Source organism: Nilaparvata lugens, chromosome 5 (assembly GCF_014356525.2).
Source record: "Nilaparvata lugens isolate BPH chromosome 5, ASM1435652v1, whole genome shotgun sequence".
Classification (NCBI taxonomy): domain Eukaryota; kingdom Metazoa; phylum Arthropoda; class Insecta; order Hemiptera; family Delphacidae; genus Nilaparvata; species Nilaparvata lugens.
In genome coordinates, this window is record NC_052508.1 from 16,289,757 (window position 1) to 16,317,414 (window position 27,658).

General features: G+C 32.8%; 1 protein-coding gene across 1 annotated transcript in view; it reads right to left on the reverse strand.

Annotated features, from left to right (window-relative positions):
- Positions 1-27,658, reverse strand: part of LOC111045768 (adenylate cyclase type 2) — a 325,456-nt gene that overhangs the window by 16,921 nt on the left and 280,877 nt on the right. Inside the window, exons 12-21 of the mRNA XM_039429390.1 lie at positions 18,953-19,144; positions 16,372-16,430; positions 14,819-14,986; positions 12,624-12,834; positions 9,802-9,930; positions 8,462-8,625; positions 7,124-7,361; positions 4,753-4,899; positions 2,565-2,669; positions 1,071-1,188 (exon numbers count right to left, since the gene is read on the reverse strand). Of these exons, the coding sequence (XP_039285324.1) occupies positions 1,071-1,188; positions 2,565-2,669; positions 4,753-4,899; positions 7,124-7,361; positions 8,462-8,625; positions 9,802-9,930; positions 12,624-12,834; positions 14,819-14,986; positions 16,372-16,430; positions 18,953-19,144 (1,531 nt within the window). The remainder of the gene's footprint in view (positions 1-1,070; positions 1,189-2,564; positions 2,670-4,752; positions 4,900-7,123; positions 7,362-8,461; positions 8,626-9,801; positions 9,931-12,623; positions 12,835-14,818; positions 14,987-16,371; positions 16,431-18,952; positions 19,145-27,658) is intronic.

A 27,658-nucleotide genomic window follows, 5' to 3' on the forward strand; every position in this document is an offset into this window, starting at 1 on the left:
GCAATAAATTATGAGGAGATGAAAACCTCTCTTTCATTTCAACTTCTGGACAAACTCCACAATATTTCTGTTCATAGTGTGAATTTCAATAAAAGAATAAATTGACGTGATATAGAGCTTCTACAATGCAATTTACAATAATTATTTATTTATTTTTTTGATAGAGTAAACAATACAGTAGTCGGAAAAGAAAAAAACTATTACAAGAATCATCTAGCATATTATGGTTTTGTTGTTCCATCTACTGATGAAGTGGTTGTTACTATTAATGATAAATAAATTAATGGTGAATATATCAAGTAGGTACTACCATTATTTGTTTCCCAATTGCTCTGATATAGCGATTTATTGGTCTAATTAGAGAACAATACATTTATATATCAATGTATAAATAAAACATTGTCAATGAAGCAATATAATGTGGAACTTTACAGTTATATCCAAGAGATAATGAGGGCAATCATGATCATGACACAAATGGAAGCACAACACAGTAGCTGATGTACTAGAAATTCTGAGAATCAATATGGTTGTGGGCAAGAAATGTTAAAGTTCTGTAGAGAATTTGTAATGTCAATTTTGCCTTGTCAATTGATGAATATCATCCAGGATCAATTCAGTTTACAAATTTCTGCAGGAAGTCCAATTAAAAAGATATATAATATGCGACAAAAACGCAAATGAGTCTCGAATAATATGATATCATGTTCAAACTATACCTCAAAAGTTTTAAAAAGCTATGCGCTAATAGTTTTGAGATGACATGGCACGATAATATAAATTTGGATATATCACACATAAATTTCGCTATGATATCATTCATAAATTTGGCTATGATATCACACCTTATTCAAGAATTTGTATAACGAGAGTATATAGCCTATTTCATTGTTAAAAAGAACTATCCGATAATAGCTTTAAGACGTCATAGCAGGATAAAAAAAATTAGCTATAATGTCGCATCTTAATTCTAGAATTTGAAGACAAGAACTATAGAGCCTATTTTATTGTTAATTTTCTATTAGGCAATAGTAGTGCTTATTAATAGAAACCAAAATATTATCACTCACCCATCCTGAGCTTGAAGCGTTGGAAAGAATCCCTATTTATTTGATCTAGTATTGTCATAAGCGCAACTGCAAACTCAACTAAAACCACGATATCGTGCTCCTGTTGTTTGCTGGAGTTCTGGAACAGAAATAAACAGTTTATAATCAAATTTCAATGAGAATTTAAATAGGAAAATTCCTCAATATACTGATTGATCAACAAGACGATGGAAAACCTATTTCTTCAAATGATCATTCACCCCAATAATTTGAAATAGGAGTTCGCTTTATGAGAAAACGTTATAATGGTTTATACCTGTAACATTGTCATCAACCATATATACCACCACCACACTTTCATCAACAGAATCGATCAACATAATCAGAAATATCAAACCTAAGCTATTTTACTAAAATGTATCCTCAGATTATAATCATATACATATTTGTACTCTATACAGATCTATTATTTCATGGATAAATAACTTGTTCAACATACGTGTTCACAATAATCTTTTTTCAACTCATGTATGATATTAGGAACTATTCGACAACAACTATTTCGATTGTAGGATTTCCATGATTTGATGAAAATAAAAATGCTCATGTAATGCCAAATCCAGAGTTTATTTTAATTGAGTATAATCTTGTTCAGTGATTCACTGTTACGATATGTGATAAGTGCTAAAGTGGCACTTTACTTGTCATAAATTTGAGGTGAAACTTCATCCAATGTACTAAAGCTGTGGAACTTGACAATATATGTGAGTTTTCATTTCATTTCATTTCATCCAATGTTTCCTATCAATGTGAATTCCATTAGTCCATTATCAAATTCATTATTTTCCATTCAAAAGAAGCTTTGAAATCTATTACCTGTTATGTATTTTGGACTTTTGCACAAACTATTTTTAATGGAATTTACAATTTTTTTTAATCAACTATTTTAAACAATCTACTATAGAATTGTTCAGTGATTCATTGTTATGATATGTGATAAGTGACATTTTCTCGTCATAAATTTGTTGTAAAACTTCATCCAATGTTTCCTATCAATGTAAATTCCATAAATCATTTGCCAATTTCATCTTTTTTCATTCAAAAGAGGCTTTGAAATTTATCAATGTTATGTATTTTGGACTTACACACATACTATTATCAAATAGATTTAACAATAGTGGCGTTTTTGAGTATGTACATCGTTGATTCAGCCATTTGGTACGTGTGACTTGTACCAGATTTCTACTATCCACTCTCCCTTATAGGGCTACTACAATTATTAGAATAAAATGAATATCGTCAACTATCTTTTTTTATAAAAATTATATAAAAAAGGGTATTTGACGATTTTTCTTTATTCCAGATTTGTACTGTTGGTATCAGGAAGTGGATAGTATTGTTCAAAAGTAGATTGAACAGGAAGTAGTAGAAAAATTGAACGTATTGTGTTTCTTCAAAAGTGCTGAAAATATATAAAAAATAATCAATCATTATTGAATAAATAAAAGAGCTTACCGGTTGTCCTCCCTCCTTGCCAGGCCTCAATCCGGAAGCCAACATATACGTACTTCCAATTGTTTTTATTTTCTCTATACTACTAAATTTCGGCTTCAACAGTAGCTGAAACGACAAAACATTTTCGATCAACGAAAGGTATAAAATCATTTATAAGCTTAATAACAATGTATTGGGTCATTCCTCACCTCATTACCATTCACAATTCATTGACTAAAACTAGGTCATGACTACGTTAATATCAAGTTTCGAAGCTAAGTCAGGCATTAGGATTTATTATCATATTGCTACCCTGCTGTAGGAGTACTTCTTCCATAGGATAGTCATAATTATTGAAGTGAAATGAATGTATTTTGAAAGTTCCATGAGTTCAGTCAAGAAAAATGAATGCATTTTGTAAGTTCCACAAGTTCAGTCAACATGTGGAACTGACAAGATCTCATTCATTCCACCTCAATATGGAGGAATTTCACAACATATCTGTCACAGTATTAAGAAATTCCACATTTTTTTTGTCCAGTGTGATATTCTCTACTACTTAATTTTTTGTATTGTGACTGTCTAATTTCAGCGATCAGTGGTGAATTGCTACTTGATTTTCTCTATCAAGTAGATTATGAATTCTATTTACCTTAGCGATTGTTAGAATTTTCATTTTATGGGAATTTTATAGAGAATATAGGAATTGATAATTTTTGGGATCACATATAACATTTTAAACATTAAGGTACTTCACTAAAAGATAATTAGCACTCGATTTGAAAAGATTTCTAGAATATTCGGTAAATGTTTCCCAATTTATTAGGCCTATTGTTTTGTGTTTTCTGGAAAAACATACATCATAACCTAACAGTTTTGTTATCATCAAAGTGCAAACCCTTGCAGATTGTACAGTGCTCCAGCTCAGTAAAACTATATATTTTCAAATTTTGTTACTATTGATTCTCTTTTGTGACGATTCTCTATACTCTTCAAAAGTCACCAGGAAGGAAATTTGAACAGACTGTTGTTCGAGTGCACAACTTAAATTCAAGTTAGTCCTTACTGAATTTCAGTGGCTCAATTATTTAACTGGCCCAAAAAAGAAAACTGGATATTGAGCGATTGATGAAGAAACTAGAGCAATGTAAAGACGGCTTCAACTTATTTGAACATTACTAACATATTAGAACGGATGATATTAGAAGTATGTTTACCTTGTCAAAATCGCAAATGATCTCATTTAAAAGCCTCAAACATTCAAGGCCCTGTTTATTGACATCATTCTCGTCATAGAACTCTTTGTAGTTGGGTATCGAAGCAAACATCACAGCTATGCAATTGTACCTCTCATGATACAGCTCCTGCAGAAAACAATAAAGTCATGTTACAATAATTTACTACAATGCATAAATCTCAGGAAAGAACATCAAATGAATAACAATTGCGAGCTTTACACAATATTTCAGTATTATTTTGATGAACGAGAGTTAAATTCCTTTCAATTTTGTAGCTTTTGAGTTATTTGTAGCTTAATTTTTTGTATTGTGACTGTCTAATTTCAGGGATCAGTGGTGAATTGCTACTTGATTTTCTCTATCAAGTAGATTATGAATTCTATTTACCTTAGGGATTGTTAGAATTTTCATTTTATGGGAATTTTATAGAGAATATAGGAATTGATAATTTTTGGGATCACATATAACATTTTAAACATTAAGGTACTTCACTAAAAGATAATTAGCACTCGATTTGAAAAGATTTCTAGAATATTCGGTAAATGTTTCCCAATTTATTAGGCCTATTGTTTTGTGTTTTCTGGAAAAACATACATCATAACCTAACAGTTTTGTTATCATCAAAGTGCAAACCCTTGCAGATTGTAAAGTGCTCCAGCTCGGTAAAACTATATATTTTCAAATTTTGTTACTATTGATTCTCTTTTGTGGCGATTCTCTATACTCTTCAAAAGTCACCAGGAAGGAAATTTGAACAGACTGTTGTTCGAGTGCACAACTTAAATTCAAGTTAGTCCTTACTGAATTTCAGTGGCTCAATTATTTTTAACTGGCCCAATAAACCAACTCACTTGTTAAAGAAAACTGGATATTGAGCGATTGATGAAGAAACTGGAGCAATGTAAAGACGGCTTCAACTTATTTGAACATTACTAACATATTAAAACGAATGACATTAGAAATATGTTTACCTTGTCAAAATCGCAAATGATCTCATTTAAAAGCCTCAAACATTCAAGGCCCTGTTTATTGACATCATTCTCGTCATAGAACTCTTTGTAGTTGGGTATCGAAGCAAACATCACAGCTATGCAATTGTACCTCTCATGATACAGCTCCTGCAGAAAACAATAAAGTCATGTTACAATAATTTACTACAATGCATAAATCTCAGGAAAGAACATCAAATGAATAACAATTGCGAGCTTTACACAATATTTCAGTATTATTTTGATGAACGAGAGTTAAATTCCTTTCAATTTTGTAGCTTTTGAGTTATTTGTAGCTTAATTTCTTTATGGAATAAAAAAGCATTTCAAGAGAATGAATTCCACAATGATCATTCAAATATTGAAAATGGTTGAATATGAATCACTGATGTATAGGGACCGGCATAATTATTAATCTGACGATTTTGTAGTGATTGTTATGTTTGAACCACTGACATTGAAAAGGCGGGAATGTTGTACATCGACAGGTCTATTCTTGCCATTTCAGTAGCCAGTATGTCGTGATCAAGTGAACATCAAGCGATTGTGATCGAAGCTTATTTTAAAAATAATAACTCTGTTATTTTAACACAGCGTTTATATCGCAGACATTTCAATAATTTAAATCGACACGCGCCTGTTCCCAGTAGGAATACGATCTTGTTGTGGCTAAAGAAATCCAGGAACAAGTTGTCCGCTTTATAAACGAAACCAACGGGACGAAAACGAACCGTGAGAACGCCTCAAAAACGCCTAAGTAGCTGTTACACGGTATCCACGACATTCAGCAGCGAAACATGCTGTTGAGCTAGCCATTTCTGATCGAAGTGTACGACGAAATTCTTCATTCCGACCCAAAATTCCATATCTGTATAAGATAATGTTAGTGAAACAACTTAATTATTACAACGAAATTATTGGGAACATTGCAAAGCCGCTTGCGAGGTCATTCTCAAAAATTTCCACCAGGATGCCGTTATTCTTTCAAGTGAGGAGGAACATTTTCATCTTTCCGGATTTGTGAATAAACAAAATTACTGTTATTGAGCAGCCAATAATCCACATAACTGAAGGAAGTCATTCAACGAGTAATTGAAGCAATTCCACAGTTGATGATTGAGCGAGCAATGGCAAATTTTAGAATTAGGTTAAGTGAGTGTGTGAAAAGTAACGGAAATCATTTGGATGACATAATCTACAAATACAAAACTTTGTGAGTAATCTATGTAATTCACTATAAATTGCAAAACTTGATCTTTAATTTGATATATTATATGATTTAATTGTACGAAAGACACTTTGGTTATCATCCCTCAAAAATCGTCAGGTTTGTATGCCGGGCCCATCATGAACGTGGTGTAAATGATGTAGAGGTCCTTGTATTTGATAACTATTGTTTACCCCGTCCCCGTGCTCCGCAAAACAAATAGCCTACAATCATCCATGGAATATTCAAAGTCTGTGCTAAATTTCAAGTTAATCAGCAATTTACGTTAATGATGATGAGTCACACCAAACCTCTTAGAGATAGGCAGGATGACGATTGGAATGTATTTCTCCCATTTCTTAGATTTTTTTTCAAATTATTAGACAGCTTCAATATCTCACTTATCACTAATATTTCATCACAATCAACCACTGGAGGGGTACCTATATTTACTCACAATATAAGGAAAAAAATTAGAAATTGCAGTTGAACAATGCTAATGAATATGTAGGCTAATGATAAATTATTGAGTTATTAAACGGAAATACGAATTAAATCACTTTAGCAATAAAAAGGAGTCAATCTAAGACCCCCTAAGACTTCTGCTACTGCAAATATTGACAAGGGTGAACAACTGAAGGTGACAACCCTGTCATTTTTCTGTAGCAGAAGTCTCTTGGACGTTAACAGCATTTAAGTTAAATTTTTGTTAAACAATTATCACATATTCATTAGCAATCGTTAAGTTGCAATCTCTTATTTATTTCAATTCGTATAGCATATTATTTTCTATAGTAAAGTGAAAAAAAATAATCTTATAAGGATAATCTTAATTTTTTTTAATAGATAACATAATATCTTGATAATATTTATATGAGTAAAAAGATAGGTTATTAACCTTATTTTAAATTCTAAAAATATGATTAGTGTAAATTTAGTATATGATTTGTGTCTGTATTTTAAATAAAAAAAATAGCAAAGGGCACAAATTAGACAGACAGAAGAAGAAGAGATCAACACGGGATAAAAAGGATTAAAAAAAATTTATCCTGCCTACAGAGGCAGAGCTCTTTAGAATCAATCAGTAAACCCCATCAAAATCAATCATAAACAACAAAGATGGATGAACTGAACACAATATCTTACCTGAGTTGCTCTAGTTGCTAGGAAGTGTTGCGCTACATGAGCAGGTAGGATATTTTCTAGGAGTATTTTATTGATTCCTCTCATAGTTTCCACCTCTTCCTGTTCCACTTTCAGTTTGGCTTTCCATAGGAAGTCGGTTCGAGATGTGAATTCGATTTGGCGATCGAGAACGTGGAAGAGTATCAGAACAACAACGATTGGTATCCACATTTTCAGTTGCCATGGAATATCAGATAAACTGCAATTGGAAAATAATAAAGGGATGCGTTCAATGTGCCTCAAACGTTGAACTTAACCTCATAAGATTAAATTCAAAATGAATTTTAAATGCATTGAAAGCAAATTTACAAAGCGCAAGTTTATATTTTGTGAGTCTCAGTATTTTCTAAAAATTCAGTTATAACAATCTCCCGACTATAATCTAAATCGAAGATTCAGATTTCTCATAGTTTGAGTTATCTACTGAACTCTCAACAGCCTCTTCAATTAAATAAAATTTATTCACATCCATGTTCAACCTAATATATATAAGCAATATTCTTATCAGAAGTTTTCATTTTGTATGACAATATATTTGAGATAAAGAACTTCAACATTGCGCAAATGCTCATACCTATAATTATTTTTTCCTCCACCTCCATTCAAAACAATAAATTTTTTAACCTCTCCATCATGATTTTTCACTTCAAAATAGCTTGCTCCAATACAAATTATTATAAAATGACGTGAGACGCATGAGTTCATACCACTTATGTAACCAAATGGGGTTACTTTTAAAAATGAAGTATGAAAATTTGTCAGTGTGATAAGTCTGTACATAAATGTACAGGTATCAACTTTTGCACTAAGTACAACTTTAATCCTTAGGGGGTAGAGGAAGTACTTCAAAAATCTGTTCCAAAATAAATGTGATTGGATAAGAAGTGGAGGATGTAATAATTTCTTCTCATATATATTATTATAGTCTACTAAGACAAGTGGTAATTAATCTTCAGAAACCAATATTATTGGTTAAACCAATATATATTATATTATTGTACAATATTTTTTATAAAAACCTGGTCATTCTTCATAATATATAATCTTGGGTTGATACGCCATTTTATTTTCGTTTTTCTTTAGGGCTACTTTTAATTTAAATAAAAATATAAATCTCAGTACCATTTTGAATTATTTTGTCACAACATGTTTCGGACACTAATGCCATTTTCAATTAATGGCATTAGTGTCCGAAACATGTTGTGACAAAATAATTCAAAAGGGTACTGAGATTTATATTTTTATTCATATATTATCATGAGTTATGGAATAAATTAGGGCAATACATGTGTCTCTTACCTGTCTGGATGTATTAGATAATAGTGTTTGAACAGTGGATGCGAACTATAGAGAGCTAAATGCAATGATGCAGAAATAACCATCAGGCACAGTTTCAGAATGAATCCAACCCTAAGAAACACTGATATGGCTGCCAACACAATCGCTGAGCTGTACAAATAGTTCTGGAAAAAATTAAATTATTTAATACTGAATCATTCAAAAAATCATAGTTAACACATGCATCAATACCCAGAATAGTCATATTCTTATATTCCATGCTTTTACAGTCGATCTGGACTTAATTTATTAATAGGTCTTATATGCATTACTTATATATGTTTTAATATGAGTTTTATAAGCATTCACTTATAGTCAGGGTTATTATGTATTTGATACATAGGCCTAGTATTTGATTAAGAGTACCAAAGTGAGGTGGATCAAATGTGATAAGTTATGTCTTCAGAGTTGATGTATCACGTATAAGATGAGGCCTAAATATAACTACTAATTCTCTTATTCAATATTTTTTGACCTGAAGTACTTGGAATATTGAATTCTAATCGAATATTGAATATTAAATATATTTGAATATTTATTTATTATTCACAACATTCCACGATAACAATATCGAATAAATTATTGGGAGAGAATCAACAGGATAGACCCAAAACTGTTTCTCTCCCTAATTTTTATAAAAAAGTCCAAATGAGGTTATGAAAACACTTTTATAAAGATCACAGAAATTTACAGTCCAGATATACATAATACATTATACTAATAATGTTGTAACTTGGTTGATCATACAACTATATTGAAAATAATTAAATAATTTATTGAATATTGAATTCTCTTCTCAATATTTTTTTAGCCTAAAGTACTTAGAATATTGATAATAGCTCTCACAGCATCAGAGTTATAAAATTTGGCCTATTATTAATAGATTAACAGGAAATTGAATAAACCAACTATAAACTTGTCTGTATTTATTACAATACAAGATGATTTCTTGATAAATAGACTCATTTAGTAGATGTAAATCGTTACATATTTGAAACTTTGTTTGATTATCAAGACTCAAATAATAATTATGATATTTATAACATAGTGATATTGTTTATTGATTGTAATGTGGGTACTTTCATTGTTCGTGGTTGTATGCAAACTTATAATTGACTCTTGTTATTAGTTTAATTTATTGCCTAACATTTTGTTTATGTGGTTTAATTTAGTCATTGTTGGAATTTGTTTACTCAACACATTTGTATGGTTATACCCGTGTACCTACAAATGAAATGATTTATTATTATTTTAATATTCATGGATCTAATAATTGAAAAGCGTTATCCTTTTGAACTTACCGGGACTGATGTTACGCCTATTGTATTTTCAGTTAAATCCTGTGTAAATGACAAATTTGCCACGGCTATGAGTTCAGCTACGTTTGTCATCTCCAGACCCCGGCACTTCAACTGGTTCTTCAGGCTCAACATTCAACTGGAATGGATTTGAAAGAGTAAGTCATTTAAACGTTGACATTTGACAAACTATAAAATCATTGAATAACTATAAATTTAATCAAATAGCTCACAGAAGAATTTTTTTTCCATAAATTAACAATAATAAAGCATAACTATCATGATATCATTCTCTTATTACACTGGACTAATTTCAGGGTACGAATAGAACTGTCAGATCGATGTTTAGCTTTCAGTATAGGTCGTACTTCCCGATCGACCTTCATGTAACACAAACACATGTCTACAGATGGAAAACTGCAAAATTCCATTTATTCAAATCCTAATGATATTATTAAACGAAAATCTAAATTAAATGCTGTAAATCGCCCCGAAGACTTCTGCTACTACAAATATTGACAACAGGGTAAACAGCTAGAGGGAAATTCGATGAGCGCTACTATTCAAAAATTATTATTTAGATGTACCGGGTTTGATTCCCGTGCTGGCAAATGATTTTTGAATAGTATCGCTCATCGAATTTCCATCTAGCTGTTCACCCTGTTGTTAATATTTGCAGTAACAGAAGTCTTCGGGGTGATTTACAGTATTTAATTTGGAATTTCGTTTAATAATAATTATTACAAACACATGTCATTGTAAAGCATGGGATCGATTTGAAGCTAAATTTTTTCAATGAGCTTTCTTTGAAAACGAGGTCCAGTATCGCACACTGTGTAATATTACATGAAATTCGGAGTAGGCTATACCCAATGGAGATTATAGACAAGTCATCAAGGCTGGCCACTAACTGTAGAGCTTGCATGATACGCAGTCGTCATACATTGTTGTGTCATCACAGCTGTGGTCACAGCGAAACGCTTCAAGCAAAATGTTTTGAGGTTAGGTTTTGTATCTCCGATTTTTGTTGTTTATTTTTTCTTCGCTGCTCTTTTTGAGGTTGAATTATTTCTCTATCATTATGATTTGTTATTTTCCAGTGGTGTATTTATTGTTATTGGTTGTTTATTCTATTATAGAAGCCTCTCGCTGATGATGAACATGCATGATGAACATGAGTATGTTCACGATAAACATGTTCTACCGCATGTATGTCCTACCGTTAGTGGCCAGTCTAAGGATGCACATCTCAAGTATGTTTCTGCTAGTCAGTTACACCTGGATTTGTAGCAAACTGAGGCTGTTAAGGTCAATGGGTTAATGAAAACAAACCATATCATTTGCAACTCTTAATAATTCAAATTAATTGATAAAAATAGAAAATATTCTAGTTTTACTAATATTCAACTTGAGCACTTCCAGGAGTATAAAAAGATTGGGTAAAATCTTAGTTAATTAAATTTTACTCAATCCAAACCATACTCTTCTATTACTAAGAACTAGAGACGATCATTGTAAATACTGAATTTGATTATTCCCATAATCATCCACAAGTGTAGTTAAAGTATAGTTATCTTGAACCACCAATATAACTGTTTCTAAATAAGTGCTCAAGTTTCAAATACTGTAGATCTATTAAGTATGAAGAAAGTCAGCTACAACAAAACACAAAAATTTCAACTTTGTTGTAGTTCAGACACTGTGTTACTTGTAAATATTTGAAAAACACTTACTTTTCTTGGAGTATTGAGGAATGCATTTCACTCCTGAGGGTGAGGCTGATGAAACTCCTCTTCAGGAGTGAAATGCATTCCTCAATACTCCAAGAAAAGTAAGTGTTTTTTTCAAATATTTACAACAAAGTTATTATATATAGTGTTTCGTCATGGAAAGCAACATCAATACAAAAATTGTGTTCTAGTAACTCAAGTACAGCTAATATCTCCTTCATTTCTACACAGTCAACTGCAGTTTTTTAAAGTGTCAACCATCATTAAATTTATAGGAAAATATATCTTGTTACTCAATATTACGAGGTCAAAAAGATTATTCTGGAAATCCAGTTTTTTTATCGATGTTCCTCCTTGATTTCACTGACTTTGGGAGATCCACACACAATTTGAGATGATTCACAAATATGATAGATATCGTCTGTGCAGCCAATGTATACATATCATGCATTTCGGAAACTTTAGTATATTGTGAGTGAATACGCATATAATAGGTACGTTGATTATTTTTCCTAAAATAATTTATTGTTTATTTGAATTCGGGCCATTAATCAGTAATCAAAATTAGCATTAATCTACTAGTCTCATCTATTTTGATGTATATTGATCTATATTGAAATTAAAAACATTTTTCATGGCAATAAATCGGTTCGATTTGATTATTGATCAATATATATATATATATATATATATATATATATATATATATATATATATATATATATATATATATATATATATATATATATATACTGAATAGAAAGGGTACTATAATGCTATTTTATAAATAAAAATGAGTAGCCCTGAATACATGCATTTTGAGAAGTTACTGAATAGAATAGGTTGAGACTCGGGATTCCAGATAAAAAAATTTCCATATTGACATATTATGCAAAATTTTGACTTTCCCTTGCAAAGCCCATATGACTGAATAGTATATTCAATTTTAAAGTCCTGCGTTGATTATGGTGTCAAATTGAATAAGTAAAACCATATGGGCTCGCATTGGAAGGTTGCAATCACAACTATCTGACAACGCGGGAATTTTGCCATCAAAAATGTCGTCTCAACTTACTCTATACAGAGTATACTTACAAGAGTGATGACCGCACAGCCCGAAATGAGAGAGACAGCAACAAGGAAGACAGAGAGCCTCAACCACCGACTATCACTGAGCACAAATCCGACCGGCTCGTCATGAGTGAGAGAGCTAGAAGGTCCGTACCATCCATCCATCGCACTCAGATACACAAACACTATCAGAGCAGCCAGCGTCGAGAAGTAAGCTCCATACAGCACTATCCCACTGCAACATGAATCATTGTTCATTGGTAAGATTGGTAGAATTGTACTGTAATATGGATATAGACGCAAGAGACACAAATGGAAGCAAAATTAAATTTGGATTTAAATGTAAACGACACAAATTAAAGCAAAATAATTTTTGGATTCAGATGTAAACGACACAAAATTGAAAATGGCTTTAAATATTAAACAGATGAATGAGAGAGAAATGTAATATTGATTTCAATTGACATTCAGGAATTAAATGTTTCATGTGATTGAATTATAAGGGGTTCAAACTGATCAAGTGAATCACCACACAAGTTCTAGAACATTACTTTAATAAGAATTAAGGAAAGGACCAGTCTCGGACAGTACCTATTTTCCCTCTTCCAATAATACCTTGGATAACTTGTGTTATTTGATGTGTTATTCAATTGGAAAATAATCTGTAGTGAAAATATGTACAGAGGTTGATATGCTATCGTTTCTCTATGATATCATCTTTATGGTATGGTTTATGTAGCCTATAAATGTTGTGAAATGGTATGTTTGATTAGTTAATAAATTAAAATCGGGGCACCGAGCTTCGCTCGTTATTTTTATTTATTGATAAACAGAACACAAGAAACACTTATTGAAATGGGCTGCTTTTAAATTAATAAAACAAAATAAAACTTGTAGCACCCTTTATTTATTAAAAAACTTAAAATAGTTGAACCAAGTAGTAGTGGTTCAACTATTTTAAGTTTTTTAATAAATAAAGGGTGCTACAAGTTTTATTTTGTTTTATTAGAACACAATAATTATCTAAATTGATCGTGTTTATATTTCACAGCTGGCTATACGTCATCTTATGAATTTCTGGGATGCGATATTTTGATTTTTCACATACTCACTCGCTCACTCACTCACTTTTCTACTATCCACAGCTGTTTCAGCCAAGGATGAATTATCCTTTTAATGTCGTTCAGCGAGTTTTCCCAAGGATGAGACCTAGTGCAATCGAATCTTTATATCATAAACCTACTATGTTCCAAATTTCATGAAAATCGTTAGAGCCGTTTTCGAGATCCGTTAAACATAAATAACCAGATATAAAAATAGCCAGATATAAAAATAACCAGATATAAAAATAGCCAGATACAAAAATAACCAGATATATAAATACAGAAATTGCTCGCTTAATATAATAGGATTATGCTTATCTAAGTATAAATTCAAATGAGATTTTTGGTGTGTTTACCTTGATGGAGATAATGGTTGATTTTCTAAACTGGTGAAATCTCACTTTCTATGATTAAAGGAAAGAGAGCGTCTATTGAACGGTATATTAGAAACTGCACCCTACAATCCAATGTATACAATAACTTCTGCGTTTGAACTTAGCCGGCTTTAGTGAGCGTATTTTTTATAAATGAAGATTGAATGAAAGTTGAAGTCAATTATTCTGGTTCAAGAAATTGAACCTAGAGACAAGTTTTGGTTGTAAAAGCATTTGTCCCTTTATCTCTCAGAGCAAGCCCTGATACTCGAAAACTTCTGTATGAATCTTGAGAAGCAGATTCTAAGTGGAAGTATAAATCTTGGTATGAAGGTGCATACAGACTTAAGCGTCACGAACATCGTGAGCATTTAACATTTAATCAGCTTATTACATCTGTAACTTCTAGTTATCGAATGAAAATATAACCAGCTGTTGAAAAGTGTGGCGCACAAGTCTGTACGCAGCTTTCGATGAAGATGAAATGAAGTCAATTCTAGTACATGAAATGTTGTCTGTGAAAGCCAAAACTTAGATTGAGAGTAAATTATTTAGAATAAAATGGATGTATGAAAATAGATTGAAATCCATAAGAATATTTTCATATGACATGAATCAAACTTCCACATGATTAATTCATGACTATCACACAGAATGATATACTCCAACAACTTGAGTGACAATAATTCAAAAATAAACTGTGTACTTTCACAGTTTACACACTACTTCCACAATAAATTACCTTTCAACAGTGAGCACTTGTATCAACCACATGGTGAGAAACAGTATAGTTGCACATACGATGTAGTACTTGAACTGCGAGTCGGTCTGCGATCGGTAGTCTGCCTCCTGTGATTTCTCCCTGAACCACAGCGCCAGCGGATTCAAGTCCTCACTTTGGAACCATTTTCTTAAACAGAATACGCAAGAACACACTTCATTTTATAAAATTACATTTTCCATTTCAAGTCATTTGTAACATACATACAAAATTAAAATTAAATTTATCTACGACCACGTTATAATGTAAACATTACATTACAATCAATCACATAAGCGCTTCCTTTTCGTAATGGATTCACAAAACTATAATAGAATCGTCTTCGAATAAAGCACTTCTGAGATATATATAAGACACAAGCAAGCGAAGCAAGATTAACAACTCACTCGTGCTTTAAAGACTCATTATAAAACCGATGCATAAACTACTATTTCCAATTCAAATCACTAATAATAGTACACATATAATAATACAATAATCCACATATTCTGATGAGATTGAGTAGGTAAATAGTGAATGTAAGGTTATTCATTGAACTACTAATTACGTTGTTCTGAATAACATAATCAAATAGTAATATTGTCTTTTCATAACGGATGAAAGCAAGGTTTGATGAACTAGAAATGATCAATTAATGAAATGAATGAAGCTTATTATAAATTACAATAATAAGTTCAACTCAGAAAATGTGATTATGTGTTGTGCATCCATTCTTTCATACAATCAATTCAAAATTGAATTTCAAAAACACTTTTGGAGTGGGAAAACTTATTTTTTAGCAATGACTTCGTTTCGACCTGTCGTGAATCATCTTCAGAAGATGATCTCATCTTCAGGGTGAGTCATCTTCAGAAGATGACCTATTACAGGTCGAAACGTTATCACTGCTAAGAAGTAAGATTTCTCACTTTGAAAGTGTTTTATTTTTCATCCAATTTGAGTCAATTTTTTTAATTAGATTGGCCCGAATGATATATGAAACAATATTAACTTAGTATTATGTATCATACTATACTGAGGATGAACAAAAAACTTTAAAGCTTGATAACAAACAATTCAGTCAATAATGTTTTTCTAATTAAAAGATGTAGTTTAATAATAAAACACTATATGCCTAACTACTGAGAATCTTGAGCGTTAAAATTATGCAAAGCCAAATGTTCTAGAGCATCGCAGCTTCAGTCTGCTATGGCTGCTCCAGGTATGGGAGCAGTTCGATGTCTGTTCCGTTCAATGTCGATTATAGTAGATCAATTTACACCACAATTAATATTTCGATAAAGGTTGAATATTGACCTTATTAGTATTTATACATTCAAATAATCACAAATTAACCAAGTAGTTAGTAGTAGAAAAACTACTACATTAAAAAATATCACTTTCATTCAGTGAAAATGTTTTCATACATTTCAGTACCAGTCGTATTCAATATGTTAAAAATTTTAAGCGTTGCATATGAACTGAATAATGAGTGTTTTATCTCATAATAGCACTCTCATAGAGTTGATACTTACTTGCATTCCAAGCAGGTGGATTTGCTTGGTATTAGATTGGTTTCAATCATCGCAATGCTCTGGAAAAAGGAAATAGAATATTATAAACTTGATATTTCAGAGACAAATAATGAAGGAGATGATGAGAGCAAAGAGATGTAAGTTGGTGATATGAATGAGAGTAGCTTGAATAGTATGAATAGAAGAACATATATTATGTATTCTTATTTAATTTGGTTTTCAACTTTTCTGAATTCTAATTCCTAGTCTATATATATATATATATATATATATATTATATATATATATATATATATATATATATATATATATATGTAGGACTCAAAATTGTACAAAAATCATGAAGTGTAAACATAACCTATTATTTTTGGACAATTTCTATCTAAATTTGGGAAAGGAACAGTTTTGGGCTTTAAGGCTGTTGTTCCTCTCCCAATCATTCATAGTTGAGAATGATAGTGTATGTATCAATGTATAAATAAATGAACATTATACTAGTATTAATGAGAGTAAATTAATTCAAGTTAGATTTAAATTGAGATTCGATTTATTCGAGTTAGAATCAAGTGAAATTGGACCAATTAATTAAATTATTAAGCAAATTGGTACTCGAAATTAGTGACATCACTCTCAGGTGACAGTTGTGAATAAGATTTGAGTCTCTGTTGAGGGACATGTCATTGAACATTTCAACCGGTACAGGTTCCTCAGTCCACATTAATAGCTTAGCAAAATTTTACAATATCATTTCACCCATCTCATGATGTAAAGTTCTCATTACATTACTTTATCCAATGAAATAATGGTGAATTAATACTTATGGAACATCTCTATAAAAAGTAAAAATGTACCGTATAGTACATTACTTCTACCCTTTTACTTTCATCTTATTTTACTATATTTATTTGATTGCTATTGCTCTACTTTTTACTAGGATTTACTTTTTACTAATTTGTTATAAATGTTGGACAACATTCTTTTTTTTTAATTTGTGCTGTTAGATCATATTACACGTATATTTATTATTGCATTTTTATTTTTTGTATTATATCACATTATTGTACTTGAGTTAAAAATCGAATTAATAGTTTAAAATCAAATGAAAAAAACAATGTCACAATGTACAGTATTCTGATGTCACATCTACATGTTGGCCCAATGAAGGCCAATGACGACCAGCATCGGTGTATGGATGGGTGGTATACCAGTGCTGGCCTTTGTTAACCAACGCTCCGATTCTTGCCGAGCGGAGGCCACTCAACGTAGGCCAGCGCTGGCAAACCACCCATCCACACTAGTCAACAAATGCCTGCTGTTTCCTGATTTTTGTCTGCTCTCCTGGTCTTTTCTTGTGTAATTGTGTTGCTATAGACCATCTATACACCTATAGGCTATAGGTGTTGTTATTAATCATTACTGCGTTACTTTTTTATAGTGCTTATTGTGTTCATTTGGTTTATATTTTAAAACAAATTTTGATTATTAATCAAAATTCATTTCCTTTTCTTTAACTAAACAAATAAGTTTTGACGTTTAGAAACAAAGAAAAATAAGAACGAAGAGAGCATTAATTTTTGCTTATTCATATGATGATATGAGTCACCCAGCTCTGGATTAGCACCCGGACAGTGCTTGTACGGTAGGGGAGAAATTATTTCTCTCCTTGTTTCAGTTGCAGCAAAACCGCCCTGGGGCAAGCATCAACTCCTCGATACCGTACATAAATTATGTCCTACTTATTTTCCTTTACAAGTTTTGTCAGTTTATTTTTTGGTGTAAAACTGTAATTTCTATATTGTAAAAATGTTACGTACCTTTGTCAAATCCGCTATTGAAGCGGTCCATGTTTATGGCTAATCAGTACCAAATCTGGAGGATAGGTTTATGGAGGTTCTGGATGATTAGTACCTAATCTGAATATGGAGGATAGGACATCGCCAAGCTGGTTTCTTTTAAAAAATTGGCAAACATCTTCTATGAACTAAATAATCTTCACTAATCATCGCGACGTAACTCGGTACCGAAGTAATTTGGCCCATCGTCAATTTAGGATAATTTTATTATGGCCATGTAGGCCTATATAATATTCAGTAAAACAGTAATTGTTTTTTGAATAATGAATTATTTCAAAACATTCATTGTGTTTTTGTTCGATTTTTTCCTGGGTTCATTCCATTAGATGAGAATACCAAGTAATTAGTAATAGAATTTCCTTATTACTGATTATCAACATTTTTAAATTATTTCAATATTTTTAGAAATTCGTTGTCTTAACAAATTATTTCAATTTCAAAATTTCTTTAAAAAAAATCAAACGACAGCGATTTCAATTTTCAATTTCTATCATGGATATGTCGCTGGCTACCGCTGGCCTTAATTGGGCACTAGTCTCATTGCAGTGTGGATGACAATACCAATGTGCAGCCAAGCTTATCAGGCTGGGATAACTGGGCCAACATGTTGACTAGGCATACAAGAAATTTCAATTTTTCACTGTAAAAATTGAACCTTCGAAATAACATCGAAGTGAATAACAAACAGAGTCACTTACTCTACATTTTGTGTCAGTGCACCTACTTACTGTTAGACCAATATTCTTAGCAAGAGTTGTCTCAGCTATATTGGCGAATGGCTTATCAGCTCCCCAGCACTCCACATATTTTGTCATCTTGCTTGGAGATCGATTCCTGTTCACACATGATTCCGGAACTAGACCCGCCAAGTAATCCTTCCCATTCTCTTCAACCGACTTCATCTTGTCTTCTTCTCTTGTCTGCAACATAAGAAATCAACACAAATCATGATTTATGATAACGTAAGGTACGGTATGCCTACTACATAGTATCATTAATTTATGTTTTGAATTGATTATATTTATTTTTTATTTGAAAACTACCTTAGTCTGTCCTGATAGATAGGTCTATCTTATTATTGATTGTTCTGTTATACAATCAAAGATGTCAAGTTTCTTGGACATCTTGCTGTTTGTTTAAGAGTAAGTTATAAATGGATTTAGATCAAAGTAATTCCAATTCTCTAAAGAAATGCTCACTCTTGATTGGAATACGTACCAAACAAAACAAGGAATAAGGTAGGTTAAAAATATCACATGACTCACTAAACTAGAGGAACAGTCGTTTTGTTCTTGGTTTGTTGGAGAGTGAGATATTATTGATTTAGATCAAAGTGATTCCAATATTTCTCTCAAGCTGTGCCCCGCGGCGACCGGGAGCGCCGCGAGCTAGTGCCAGGTGCGCCGCCGTTGTCTAACATAGAGTCACACTACAAAACAGTGCGGATCAGTCTGTGCGTGCGCCGTGTGGCTAGGCAACCAAACTACCTTCTGACAGTTTCATTTCAGAGAATGATATCAACTGGGAAGACTGTTTGGGTGTGTAATAATGGAGGCCGGTCAATGTCGGGCCACTACCAAGGACTGCAATCTATCATTCGGCCAAAAGCCCCAAACGCTCTTTGGAGACACTGTATTTACACCGAGAAGCACTGGCAGCAGCAAAATTCAGTCCAGAGTTAAGTGCAGTTATAAAAACCGTGAGTAATTAATTTTTTTAAAACCAGACCAATGAGTGCCAGATTTTTTTCTAAACTGTGTGATGACACAGGTGCCCAACACTCATTGCTTTTGTACTATGGCAGTGCGCCATTACTATCACTGGGTGATTCTCTGCTAAGAGTATTTCAACTGAGGCAAGAAATGCACACATTTCTAATTGAACACAATAATGTTCTTGCTGACATGTTTATTGATGAAAGTTTTCTCCTTAAACTGGTGTTCCTAACAAATACTTTTCCTCGTTTGGACATTCTGAACAAGTCTTTGCAGGGGAACAATAGGGATATTTTTCAATTGACTAGTAAGTTAAAGCATTCAAGAAGACTTATGCTTTGGCAAAACAGTTTGAAGAATGAACTCCAGGTACAAAGAACTTATAAAGCCAAACAAGTGAATCTCTCCCATTGAATCAGACTTTGCTCATTACTGCTGCCATGGACTTTGCTAATCTAAGTGTAACATTTTTCAAGTAAGCACTTCATTCATATTTATGTCATAAAATTTCGATAGAGGTATATTAAGAAATAACTATTAAGAATATTTAAACTAATAGTTTGATTATAATAAATAATGCAATGCAAAACAAATAAATTATACTAGGTGTGCCGCCAAGCCAAGTCTGTACTTAAAGGGAGCCGTGGGTCAGAAAAGTTTGGAAACCTCTGCTTTAAAGGAATGCTCACCCTTGATTGAAATACGAACCAAACAAAACAAGGAGTAAGGTAGGTTAAAAATATGACATGACTCACTAAACTAGAGAAACAGTAGTTTTGTTTTGAGTGGATGAACTAGGATGCACATTTTAATGCAACTTAGACCCTTCTTACATTAAGACTAGTCTCCCGTGAGACCCCAGTAGTGTCCCAGCGGCGGTCGAGCTGGCGACCTAAGCAGTGGCGGATCTAGAATTTTATTTTGGGGGGGGCTGAACAGGGGAAAATTTTGTGAAAGGGCTTACATTTAATGAAGTTAATTGTTGAAGTTTTATGGAGTAAAAACGTGTGTTTCACAGTAAAAGTTTTCAGGATGTTTTGTTTATTTATTTAATAATGAAATACATTAAAGTTAATAAAAGACAGATTAAAATATGAAAAGGATTTATTTTTAAGTACATCGTACATTTAATATTTCGAAATAGTTCTACTGCCTGGAGATGAATAAATAATGATGGGGACACAGTTGGAACTTTTGTTTGGAGACTTGAAGTGATGGTCTGAGAATTAATACTGTCATTCATCGCTAGTCGCTGTACAGGAACTGTAAACGCCTTGTGTGCTTTTGAGCAAACTTTTCAATTTCGTAGTAGTGGAATTAGGTCATTCTTGCCAATGAATATACTTTACCAGCTTCAAACTAATTATATTTGTATAAAATTTACATTCTTACAAAAAAAAATTTAGGCGTTTTGGGGGGGGCTTGAGCCCGAAAGCCCCCCCCCCCCCCCCCCCCGTAGATCCGCCACTGGACCTAAGTAAAACACCAAAGTCTGGTGTCACCAATTCGTAATAATGATACACCTAGATGTGGAGACACTAGTGGTGGCTGGCCTGGTGATCCGAGTGAGACACCAGCTGACCTGCATGATCTGGTGTCCTTAGTGTATTAAAGATAGCCTAATAACAACAAATCCCCCGCATTTCACTTGGAAACTTGGGACTTGGTGTCCTACGGGCAAACAAGCAGGTATTTTTCGGCTTTAATGTGATACAAGAGTAAAGAATACCCATGGAGTTAATATACGGTTAGAGTGGAAATAGATTGTTTATTCTGTGTTATAACCTATTAATAGTCTACTCTTCTAATATTCTATAGAACCCATCTGTATTTTTCTACTCCTAACTCATTTTTATTTATAAAGCAGCATTGCGGTCTATGAGTTTTACTAGAATACAATTATTTTAGACATCAAAACGAAAACTACAAAACATAACCTAGAAATTTTACAAACCTGCATTGTTGAAGGTTTCCCTGTATCTCATATTGTTATCATCTTGAATTTTATGTAATATTAAATCCTCTCCAGTCGAAATAAAGTCACAAACAATATACATTTTCATTTTCAATTTTAAAATTACTTGTAATCTTCTTGGCAGTTTTCCCCAATCGCAATTTACGAAGTTCGACAATTCACGACAGTCGACAATCAACATCGACCTATCGACTAGAAATAAATCGAATTCAAAGTTCGACTCTACAGATATCGATGCTAGTTATTTCTATCGAGTCAAGTGATACATCGACTTATGTAATATCGAAGATACAAACTAATATTGGTACTGTCTGTCTCTCTGTATTCACTTCATACCGACAGTATTGTTTGAGTATGAAGCGTTGTACTGGTATTTATAAGAGTTCTGACAGTTGAATAAATTTTTTAACATTTTTTTGTTTACTAAATTTTACATTATTTATGAGAATTAATTACATAAGTTATCCAGACAGGTAGATCAACAATATTTTCAAATTATTTAACTGAAATCGATTTAATTTTTTCATAACACAATGATGATTATCCCAAAAAATTCTATTCTTGACATAGATTGATGAAACTCATGTGATATCATTATCAATGTTATAGTATTTTCTCTTAAAATCAGATACCGGTATAGGTAGTATCAGAAATGAATCATGTTGATAGTTAGATGATGAATGTTCACAATATTTGTACATACATGATAATATTAAAAATGTGTCTCAAAATACTATCAAGATTGACATCGATTGGACTTTATGTCCTTGTAAATAAAGGGATAATAAATTGAAGGATATATTTCACAAATCAAAACCGTATGACGGGTTTATTTTGTTGGAATGAAATTATTTCAAAGCGAGAGTCGAAGATCATTGCATAGCAGACTCATGATAAAATTGAATAATTTTCGAAAGATTCATAAGAAAAGTCAAACAAGATGAAAAACTCAGAATGGAGATGAAATGAGTTTCCTTGCCACGAATGATTCGGGAAAGAAGATTACTGTTTCTACAGCTCTTGAAGACAGGCTGAGAGTACTTTTGAAAAGATTAAAAATCTTTATTTGCCAACGGACGATGTTCCAGGTCCTTTTGTTTGGCTCCGAATCGTAGTGTCTTCGAAGCTTTTCCTTCTTATTTGACCACTTACTGTTTCCTTGACAATATATGCTGACAATGCAACGGAAGTGAGAAAGATAAGGATATGGGTCCGACAACGTGAGAAAAAAGAGGATAAAAGAGTGAGAAGTGGGACACGCAACTACCATTATTCATGGTGGACATTCCTGCTCCTCCTTCCACTGCTAGGGAAACTCGTACGTGTAGGCTGTGTCCCGTATCTCCACATTTAAGGCATGAAACTCCGTAAATAATATATCTGGAACATAGGAACGAATGAGCTTCTGAAGTGATTCACTTTTCTGAAGCAACACTTCTTTCTAGCGGTGAAATGGTACATAGTTCGCAGAATCCTGGCAGTGGGAAGTGTGACAATAAATATTATCTCAGTTTAAAATATATATTCAAACGCTATTTCAGTCATTTATGAAAGTTATGATCATTCTTCTTCATAATAGGCAGGTACTTCGGTGAAACTTTTCGTATTTCTTCCATAGTTTTTCCCTAATTTGAATAAAAAACTACTTGCAATTGTCACAATCACTCTTATATTGGTTGTAACCTGTGTATGTGTGGCTGAGACGATGAAAATCAAGTTGGCAGTAAATGCCTTCTGTATGGATATCTGTGTATCAGAATACTGTGACAAAGTGGGATGCTAAAAAAGTGTACCGGCAATCTGTACTGAACTTTTTTCGAACTTATGTTGTTGACTTTGTGTTTATTGGAATTATCAAAGAGTTATAAAATTATTATTGTCTGTGAATTTTCTAACTGTATACCTCTCAAGTAGCTAAATAGCTAGAGAGGTTATTATATATTTACTTGATGAAATAATGTAATGTTGTGAAAATTGAAATGAATAAATATCTTTCAAACCGGAGGATTGGTTTCTTGGGATTACTCGTAAACCTCAAATAAGTTATAATCTCAAATAATTAAGTTGGACTAATAGAATTATTAGATATGAAGTTGTTCTACATTCAATATGGAATATTATATCTACAATATCACTTTCACAACAGCACCAAAATTTTTATTCAATTATTATTCATTAAAGTTTGAGAGCTGGAAAAGGTTTTAAAATCTTAAGTACGTCCATAAAGAATATTATTGATTCATAGAATTCAACATTCTTCATTTCCTTATGCACATAGGAATAAGAATACCGGTACTTATATTGTGACAACATAATATTCCACCCATATAACACAAGACAAGGAGGTTCGCTACTTGGATATCCTGTGCATAGGCTGACATTGGTTGACAAGGCGCCATTCTATTCGGTTATGAAGATTTTAAACTAGTTATGCAAAGCCCTGAAAGATAAAAGCCACGAAAATTTTGCTAGGGAAGTTAAAAAAATGCTCATTGAGGCTTGTCCTTACTCACGTGCTGACTGTTTTGAGGTATTCTGTTGAGCGGGTGTTGGCTGGAGCCAACATGGGGTCTCGAAACATTTTTTCTTTTGAATGTAAGATTATAAAATTCTGACGTGTTACATGCTGTGATGGACTATACAGTTTTATGTGACAAAAATTTAACTAAACTAAACTTCATCGATTCATACAATAAGTACATCATGAAACTGATATTTTCATCTCATTCCATTCATTCTTTTCATAATTCACAAATTATAGCAATGACTAATGACAATGACAATCACAATGAACATGACTATCAACTGATGATTAGTGACTGATTACAACTATGACTAATATTATAACAATAACCCCCTGAATAGAGGGAAGAACAATAGATTAGCCCCGGAAATTATTGGAATGACACCGTCCAACAGTAAAGATTTTTCCCAATTCATCACAAGCATAACCAATCACAAATATAAGATCCATTTGTAGATTGAGTTCAAATCCATTCATGAGTTGCCCTTCTATATATTGTGCTCGAGTAGTTCAATTCAATGTGATTGGATAAGTTAGGGATTCCGTAATCAAACTCTATGCTTGATTTCTATTCAAACTCTGTACAATGCTAGATGTTTGAATGCTTCAGCTCAATCATTATTCAAAACTTATTGGTATTCACATCACGCCACTGTATAGAATAGACTACTGCATGAGTGGCAGACAATATATTCCGGTTCAGAGTTGAGAGTTCAAGCCAATCTGAATATTTCAAAGCGGATTCTGGATACAGATAATGTTTGAATTATTGAATCCGTCCGAGTGAGAATATTAAATAATAATGTAGTTACTTTATTTGTAATGCATTACTGCATTCACTCATCCGTCCATATGAATTATAACAGAGAATATATCCTGATTATTATACATGAGGACGGATGGAATTTGTTGAGATTAATATGCGTACTCATTAAAAATCAATAATACAGTAATTAAAAATAGATAATATGTTTATATGGTCTTATCATGAATAATTAGCAAGCTACCTCTGGTCGAAATCGAGGAAGAAGCAATAGTAGAGCAATTTTCTTTGTCCTGCGCTCTATAACGAACACAGACACAGGAAAATATTATAAAATAAATGAAATTAAATAAAAGGACACATTGTGAGAAAGATTAATATAGCTTCAAGTTCGATTCAACAACAGATTGAATCAAGAGAATATCACAAGATTCCAAACTATACTTTTCATCATTTCATCCCAAAAAATATATTTCTCAAAGGATTTAGTGGAGTATTGAACAAGGAATTAGATTACAGAAGTCATGTCTTTGATGGTATCATCATAGAGAAACAATAGCTTAAGTAGATATCCCATGTCGCAACTTTTACTGTGATCTTAAGCCGATTATTGTCTAATTTTACTGTTTCGTTGGGGTGAGAGTGTATGAACGGCACAATATGAGAGACTACCAGCGTCATAAAGCTTCACAGGAAAGAACTACGTGGACCATCAGCTTGAGATAACAGTAAAAGTTGCGACATAAACGCCCCATACCATGGGATATCTACTTATGGTATTGTTTCTCTATGGTACCATCAAAACCTCAGAATTGGTTTTGTGGCTAAATCACAGAGGGCACAATGAAAAAAACTTACAATTTCACGTAGTAGCACACAGAAGAGAACTCCGTGGTAGTTGTAAGCTAATCCGAATATTATTTCCTCACAATATTATAAATTAAAATACATTCGAAGTTATCAGTAATCACGATTTATATTAATTTTCAAATATTTAAACTATAAAAACTCTACAAGTGCAAAGTTTTCGCATTAATTTGAGATGAACGGTTAGCCTCTCACAGTGGCTAAAGTATAGAATATGAAAACTTAATGATTTTGTTCGAATTGTAATATATGATTTTCATATATAGGATTACATACTTCATGATTCAAGATAGATTCCTCAAGTAAGAAGCAACTCAAAATCATACTCAAATAAGAATTTTTCCTTTATAATATAATCCTATCCCAAGAACTTGAATTCACTGCCAGAAAAATGTTTCTCATTTGAAAAATCTGAATCTCATTAAGGAGGTGGCAGAGTTTTTCTTGCAGTTGTTGAGCACAGTATGTGAGAGCGTGATTAAAAAGAACGTGCGCTGTAAATGCAAGATGGCCGAAATAGCTCTGGGGAGCCCTTCTATTTTCACGTGCTCGGTTACCGTCCGACAATCCACTAAGCTGCTGGGTTAAAAGTGAGCAGAAAATGCGAGCGGTGAGAGTGGACTCTCACAACTGTAATCTCTGTTAACAACCACTCCGTAACGACAATATCGACAGGGTTTACGTACTTTTCTCTTTTTTCTCTCTCAATTTGAACCCCACAAACCTGATCCCTGGACGGTTGCGAAGGTAAACATCCAATTACCATCTCTGGTCTGCTCGGCAACTAAAATTGCGCGCCTTCTAATTTGCAGGCAGGCGCTCTTTCGAATTTCACTCACAACAGATTAGGAAGCGAATGCAAATGCTTTTGAGTGCTTGCACAACTTGCTGGTAGTCGTTCAAATAATCGCAACCTTCGTATTCACAAGCTTCATTGGCTGCAACTTTGTGTTCATGAACTTTCAGGTTGCTGGAGATTGGATCTTGAAAACTATTCAGATTGTATCGTCATCAATGAACTAGTCTCTGATGGGACTACGCCTGAAGCCATGACTAGCTTTGAAAATGTTCGTACTCAAAATGATTTCACTTATTCAACATGAATTGAATGTATATTATTTATAGAAAGAAAGGGTTTCTATCGCAGGAGCTCCTGAAGCTGTGAGATGGTCACATTCAAAATCAAAACGAGTTCCTGTTTCCGTAATCATTCATTCAACATTGATTAATGAGATTGATCTTAATCATTGAGCTATTATGTATTGCAGCTGATTCCTCAGGTCATGAGAAGCATTACAAACTGCTATCTTCTCTTAAGCCCTGCACAAACACATCGATTTTTGTTCGTACGATATTTTGCCGTCCTTATGAATTCTATCAGACTAAACGGAACCTGACAAACATCATCTGTTTGAAATCATCTGTTCAATTCGATACAATTTATAAGGATGGCAAAATATCGTACGGACAAAAATCGATGTGTTTGTGCAGGGCTTAAGAGAAGATAGCAGTTTGTAATGCTTCTCATGACCTGAGGAATCAGCTGCAATACATAATAGCTCAATGATTAAGATCAATCTCATTGAATGG